Here is a 7,695-nt window from a genome sequence, read left to right as displayed (position 1 = left end):
TTGGACACAGGAAGGGGAACATCACACACCGGGGCCTATTGTGGGGAGCGGGGAGGGGGGAGGGATAGCATTAGGAGATATACCTAATGTAAATGATGAGTTAATGGGTGTAGCACACCAACATGGCACATGTATACATATGTAACAAACCTGCACATTGTGCACATGTACCCTAGAACTTAAAGTATAATAATAATAATAATAATAAAAATCTATGCTCTGTTCACCTCTCCCTCCCCCCAGCACCTGGCAACCACTGATTTACTGTCTCCACAGATTTGCCTTTTCCAGAATGTCATATAGTTGGAACCATATGGTATATGGCCTTTTCAGATTGGCTTCTTTCACTTAATAATCTGCATTTAAATTTCTTCCATGTCTTTTTATACCTTGACAGCTCATTTCTTTTTAGCACTGAATAACATCCCTTCATTGCACATACTGTGTAATGAATGACTGCTGCTTATACACAGGACAGCTTACGCAGGACAGCAACATGATCTGGTCACTGTCTAAACAACATGTGCAAGACAAGGTGACTCATGCTAACTGAGAGCAGTGGTGCTGTCACACTATAGGTGACACAGCTCAAGTCCCATATCTGCCTTGAAACATTGCTTCCTACATTCCTGGTACTTGCTGTGACTTATAATCTGTCCTGCTCTGGGTGTCCAGTGGTGCTTAATGCTATAAACATGGCATCTCAGGCTGCACAGGCAGGTTCAGATTCTGCCTCTTATATTTGCTTTCTGTGTGAGTGAGGGATAGGTATGTAAACCTCTTCAGCCCTTTGTTGTGGTATGAAAAGGTGTAGTAATTTACCTCAAGAGGATTTAAATCAATTAATGCTGTTAGAGACCTTCATAACTTGCATAGCATTTAGGATGGTTTGAAAAGTTACCTTTATTGGCCGGGCGCGGTGGCTCAAGCCTGTAATCCCAGCACTTTGGGAGGCCGAGACGGGCGGATCACGAGGTCAGGAGATCGAGACCATCCTGGCTAACACGGTGAAACCCCGCCTCTACTAAAAATACAAAAAACTAGCCGGGCGAGGTGGCGGGCGCCTGTAGTCCCAGCTACTCGGGAGGCTGAGGCAGGAGAATGGCCTAAACCCGGGAGGTGGAGCTTGCAGTGAGCTGAGATCTGGCCACTGCACTCCAGTCCAGGCGACAGAGCGAGACTCTACCTCAAAAAAAAAAAAAAAAAAAAAAAAGAAAAGTTACCTTTATTAATAAGATATGTCAAGTGTCTGTCATGTTTCTTATGAGATTGACCTTTGCCTGCATTATGTCTTACATGTTTTCTTTTTTGTAATTTTTTTTCATATCAACATTTTCTCTGACTCTACATCATAAAATGTTAAAGCACATAGCTTTCATTATACGTATTTTTTTTTTGGCCATAGAACTGGAAAACTAGATGACATTTCCTAGTCAGGGAGTTTCTCTCTATACTGCTGTCATATAACTGCAGGCGTGAAATTATTTCAGACTCCCCTCCTAATTCTTCGTCTTTATAATAATGTGCATTTACCTGAAGCTGATATTTCAAAATTTAGTGATTCTCGACATATTATTTTTCCTGTTATGTGTTCCTTCTGTTTTTTCTGTAGTTCATAAGCAATAATTCTTTTTTTTTTTTTTTTTTGAGACGGAGTCTTGCTCTATGGCCCAGGCTGGACTGCAGTGGCCGGATCTCAGCTCACTGCAAGCTCCACCTCCCGGGTTCACGCCATTCTCCTGCCTCAGCCTCCCGAGTGCTGGGACTACAGGCGCCCACCACCTCGCCCGGCTAGTTTTTTGTATTTTTTAGTAGAGACGGGGTTTCACCGTGTTAGCCAGGGTGGTCTCGATCTCCTGACCTCGTGATCCGCCCATCTCGGCCTTCCAAAGTGCTGGGATTACAGGCTTGAGCCACCATGCCCGGCCGCGCAATAATTCTTTAGAATTGCACTGACAATGGTGTTTAATTGTGGTTATTAACTTGCCTGTTAGATTTTCACAGGTTACTAAAAAGTGTTTTATTTGTTTTTTTTGTTTGTTTTTTGTTTGTTTGTTTTTTTTTGAGATGGAGTCTTGCTCTGTTGCCCAGGCTGGAGTGCAGTGGCGCGATCTCGGCTCACTGCAAGCTCCGCCTCCCAGGTTCATGCCATTCTCCCGCCTCAGCCTCCCAAGTAGCTGGGACTACAGGCGCCCACCACCATGCCCGGCTATTTTTTATATTTTTTTGGTAGAGACGAGGTTTCACCGTGTTAGCCAGGATGGTCTCGATCTCCTGACCTCGTTATCTGCCCATCTCGGCCTCCCAAAGTGCTGGGATTACAGGCGTGAGCCACTGCGCCCAGCTTTTATTTGTTTTTATGATGATTTACAGATGATGGTTTTTCAGTATATATTATGCAATATAACCACCATGCACAAATTGTTAATGCTACAAAATGCACATTCTACATGGGTATAGTAGTTTTATAACAAGTATTCAGATTTGTAATTTGTAAATATTCAAAATTTTATTAAATTCTTTCTAATTTTTCCTTGCAGTGTTTTTTGCAATTATGAATTGCCATTTTTAAATATTTCTATTAGATAAGTTTGAGCTGTGCCTTACCTTTTATTTGTGTGTAATAATTATGTACTAAATAATGCATTACTATTTATCTTCAAATATGAGACTACAATATAGCTATGCCAATTTACGTGTTCCTTGGAGTGGTGGTGGAAAACTACCTCTTCTGTCAGGGTTTATGTGGATTTACATAGTATGAGTGTTTTAGCTATAGGGTATTTTAAACTGTGCTTAAAGTAATTTGTTGCACGTTTTGTTACTATGTTACTTTATTGAGGACAGCTAGTCCTTTTGTGTTCTTAAACGTTTAAAGACGATTGAGAAGCTTCATAACTGTTCATTGTAAATCTTAGTTTTCTTGTAATATTATGTATTTTAATAAAATATTTACCTTGCAACTCTATTTGATGGAAAGCCTGTGGTTTTTTATATCTTTCAGATATTTCTGTTGGATTTACAAGCAAGGGATTATCACCAAAGGAAAACAATAAAGAGGAATTATACCATCTGGTAATATTAGAAAGAAAGGAAAGTCATGGCATCAACAATTTTGACCTCAAGGAAGTCTGGGAAAATATGCCTAAGTTTGACAGCCTGTGGGACTATGATGCAAAAAATTACAAAGGAACGCCTTTGACCTCTAACAAAAATCTCACTCACAGAAAAGGTCAACAACATAATAAATCCTCAATACATTTCTCTTTAAAGCAGAGTGTTTCTATAAGAGATAGTGCATACCAATATTTCATACATGACACGTCATTTATAAGGAATTTGTTAAAACTGAAAAGTAACATAAGGTATGCTGGAAACAAATACGTGAAATGTTTTGAAAATAGAATTGGATTAAGCCTACAGGCACAGCTGACTGAACGACAGAGATTTCAAACTGGGGAGAAAATGTATGAATGTAATCCAGTTGAGAAGTCTATCAATAGTTCCTCAGTTTCACCACTTCCTCCTTGTGTCAAAAACATTTGTAATAAATATAGGAAGATTTTGAAATACCCTTTGTTATATACACAGTATGGGAGAACACACATTAGAGAAAAATCATACAAATGTAGTGACTGTGGAAAGGCTTTTAGCAAAAGTTCGAACCTCACTAATCATCAGAGAATTCATTCTGGACAGAGACCTTACAAATGTAAGGAGTGTGGCAAAGCCTTTAACCAGTGTTCAAACCTCACTAGGCATCAGAGAGTCCATACAGGAGAGAAACCATATCAGTGTAATATATGTGGCAAGGTCTGTAGTCAAAATTCAAATCTTGCAAGTCATCAGAGAATGCATACTGGAGAGAAACCTTACAAATGTAATGAATGTGGTAAGGCATTTATCCAGCGTTCACACCTTTGGGGTCATGAAAGAATTCATACTGGAGAGAAGCCTTTCAAATGTAGTGAATGTGACAAAGCCTTTGCTGAGCGTTCAAGCCTTACCCAACATAAGAGAATCCATACTGGGGAGAAGCCTTACATATGTAATGAGTGTGGCAAAGCTTTTAAGCAGTGCTCACATCTCACTAGACATCAGAATATACATCCTGGAGAGAAACCACACAAATGTCATGTGTGTGGCAAGGCTTTTATCCAAAGTTCAAGTCTTGTGGAACATCAGAGAATTCACACTGGAGAAAAACCTTACAAATGTAATAAATGTGAGAAAGCTTTTATCAAACGTTCACACCTTTGGGGTCATCAGAGAACTCATACCGGAGAGAAACCTTACAAATGTACTGAATGCGGCAAAGCCTTTACTGAACGTTCAAATCTTACTCAGCATAAGAAAATCCATACTGGAGAGAAACCTTACAAATGTACTGAATGTGGCAAAGCTTTTACCCAATTTGCAAACCTTACCAGACATCAGAAAATACACATTGAAAAGAAACATTGTAAACATAATATACATGGTAATGCTTTATTCCAAAGTTCAAACCTTGGGGATCATCAAAAAATTTATAATAGAGAAAAACGTATCAAATATAATGAGACAAAAATTAAATAAGTATTCAAGCTGTACTTAGCATCAGGGATTCCACTGTGAAAAGAAACCATATAAAATGAAAATGTGGTAAAGCCTTTAGCTATGGCTTGTACCTCACATGATACCAGAATATACATCTTTGAGATAAACCACACAAAGATAACGTGTATGGCAAGGCTTATCCAAAGTTCAAGCCTTGTGGAACTCACAGAATTCTTACTGTAGAGAAGCCTTACAAATATAATGAATGTGAACAGCTTTATAAAAATATTTACCCTATTATGGATATAACAGAATATATTCAGGATGGAAACCGTACAAATGTGGCAAGTCCTTTAAGTAATGTTCTGACTTCAGGATACACCATTCATTTTGGAGAGAAACATTACAAATGAAGGTGGTAAATTATCTTAAATTTCTCAATGGAAATTCATCCTTATACGAAAGCATTTTGTCATACAAAAATTCAGGCTAGAGGGAACTAAGTCTTTATTCCTTCTTGAAGATTAAGTGATTGATGTTAAAATCACAGACAATTTTAAAAAGTCACAAACTCATGAGATGGCATGTGTCAGAGGAGCAAGGACATCTGTGGAAAGATGTAACTCTTCAGTGTTAATTTTTTATTCAGTTATTTCATATGGTTAAAAGTATTGATGAATTACACCTTGAAGTCTGAAATATGTTGTTGTTAAATCTTCGTGGCATGCTTTTCATTGATCATGTTTGTCTCAAGGAATGGATGTAAGATGGAAGGGACTACTTCCAAAGGTGTGGCTTATATATATTATTGAAACCAGGAAAAAGCAAGAACACTAATTTTTTTTTTTTTTTTTTGGTACAGAGTCTCGCTCTGCCGCCCAGGCTGGAGTGCAGTGGCCGGGTCTCAGCTCACTGCAACCTCTGCCTCCCGGGTTCAAGCGATTCTCCTGCCTCAGCCTCATGAGTAGCTGGGATTACAGGCATATGCCATGATGCCTGGCTAGTTTTTTTTGTTTTGTTTTCTTTGTATTTTTAGTAGACATGGGGTTTCGCCATGTTGGTCAGGCTGATCTTGAATTCCTGACCTCAGGTGATCCATCCGCCTTGGCTCCCAAAGTGCTGGGATTACAGGCGTGAGCCACTGTGCCCAGCCAAAAACACTAATATACAATATACTATAAGAGCATGGGGGTTTGTGACAGAAGAGAGGTAAAACTGTTGTCTAACATATGCTTTATGTGGTCCGAACCCCTTAGAATTGTTGATATGACTGGGGACCTTTGTCGATTATAGGAAAAATAGGTTACACTACAAGATGACCATGAAACAAGAAGAGTAGGATGGGACATTGAGAGATTTCATGGAAGTAAATGGTCGGTTACTAGAGACTGCATATGTGGTAGAAAGAAATGGAGGGGAATGATGATCACCTCTCTTTTGAAAGGTAGTAACTGTTGCATATCACAGATTATTGAACATAGGTCTTATTTTTGGAAACTGAAGAGAGAATGGTTACCACAGAGGACAGTCCGTCAAAAGAACCAGAGTAGAGTGTTCTTATAAGGGATTCACATTTGGCCCCTGAGATTGCATTTGATACTATTTTATTTAGAATATATTACACTTCTCATGTCTTAGTAAAATATAATTATTTTTAGTAATGCTGAATGAATCATGTGCCTTCTGTCAACCCAAGCATATCCCACCTCACTGGGACACTTAAACACTATAATATATCGTTAGACTCTCAAGGTTGAATGTCATCTATAACAATTTCTATCCATGTTATGTTCAAACAATATATAATTTGAGAAATACATATTCATAATTTGCACTTGAAATATTTTCTCCACACTCTGCCCCAGATGTCTTCTATGGCTATAATGCAAATGCCATGCCATAGTGGTACAATATTAGACCCCCTGAAACCTGCCTTCCCATTCATGAATGTGCACTGTGGGATCATATTTCTCCATGCCTTTTTTCTACATAACTTTCTGCATGCCTTTGCAAGAATGGCTTGTACCTTCTTTTACATGAGAGGAAAGTACAAATGTAAGCATATGAAAATTATTAGTAACTAAAATTTCTGAAATAATAACTTCTTTTTTTGTACTTGGAGCACTCCATGAAATAATTTGAAAAAAATCAGTGTTCGTGAGTTTCCTGTTAATAATGAACATAGACGATGGAATTAAAAAAAATAAACTAGAAACCTCATGTATTTAGCTTTTTTTTTTTTTTACTGATTTGCACTTGTCGCCACTCCACTAGAACAGGAGGGAACCCCATGCAAAGTTTGGTTTAGATTTCAGGATTGGTGCTACTCGACATCAAAGTATTATAAGAATGTTTATTACAAAAGGCTTTCTGGAGAGAATGGGGTAGACTTCCCTAGCTGGTTGAAAAATGGCTAGAGAAGGCAGTGAAAGATGACTGACTTGGGGTGTTGTGATGTTTGTCTGGTTGGGCTGCAATGAGTACTCATCTGTGGTTTAAATATCCCGCTAGCCAGCTGGGCATGGAGGCTGACATCTGTAATGTCAGCACTTTGAGAGGCCCAGGTGAGAGGCTTGCCTGAGCCCAGGAATTTGAGACTAGCATAGGCAACATGGCAAGACCCTGTCTCTACAAAATTTAAAAATTAGTTGGGCATGGTGGCACATTTCTATAGTCCCAGCTACTCAGGAGGCTGAAGCAGGAGAATTCATTGAGCTCAGGAGTTGGAGGTCACAGTGAGCTAGGATCATGCCACTGCACTCCAGCCTAGGTGACAGAGCAAAGCCCTGTCCAAAAAAAAAAAATCAATTTCTAGGCCAGACACAGTGGCTCACGTTTGTGATTCTAACACTTTGGAAGGCCAAGATGGGCAGATCGCTTAAACCCAGGAATTCGAGACCAGCCTGGGCAAACTTTGTCTCTATAAAAAATACCCCCACCCAAAATTAACATTTGTTAGTACCTCATAACTTCATTCATTCTTTTATTTATTTATTTATTTGAGACAGAGTCTAACTCTGGTGCCCATTCTGGAGTGCAGTGGAGCAATCTCAGCTCACTGCAACCTTCACCTCCCAGGCTCAAGCAATTCTCCTGCCTCATCCTCTCAAGTAGCTGGGACTACAGGCATGTACCACCATGCCTGGCTAATTTTTTTTT

The 7,695-nt window shown here is 39.2% G+C and overlaps 1 protein-coding gene across 3 annotated transcripts in view; it reads left to right on the top strand.

Moving 5' to 3' along the window:
• ZNF677 (zinc finger protein 677) overlaps window positions 1-6,204 on the top strand; it is a 27,764-nt gene extending 21,560 nt beyond the window's left edge. For 2 of the 3 annotated variants that reach the window (XM_017877300.1, XM_017877301.1), the window contains one exon: window positions 3,005-5,383. In XM_017877300.1, the coding sequence (XP_017732789.1) occupies window positions 3,005-4,575 (1,571 nt within the window). In that variant the 3' untranslated portion in view covers window positions 4,576-5,383. Of the gene's footprint in view, window positions 1-3,004 lie in introns of all 3 variants that reach the window. The other variant, XM_017877302.1, reaches the window with a different exon arrangement.
• The last annotated feature ends 1,491 nt before the right edge of the window (window positions 6,205-7,695 follow it).

Source organism: Rhinopithecus bieti, unplaced genomic scaffold, assembly GCF_001698545.2.
Source record: "Rhinopithecus bieti isolate Rb0 unplaced genomic scaffold, ASM169854v2 scaffold_10982, whole genome shotgun sequence".
Lineage (NCBI taxonomy): Eukaryota > Metazoa > Chordata > Mammalia > Primates > Cercopithecidae > Rhinopithecus > Rhinopithecus bieti.
Note: the sequence above shows the minus strand (reverse complement) of the source record. Positions and strands in the feature narration are given on the sequence as shown.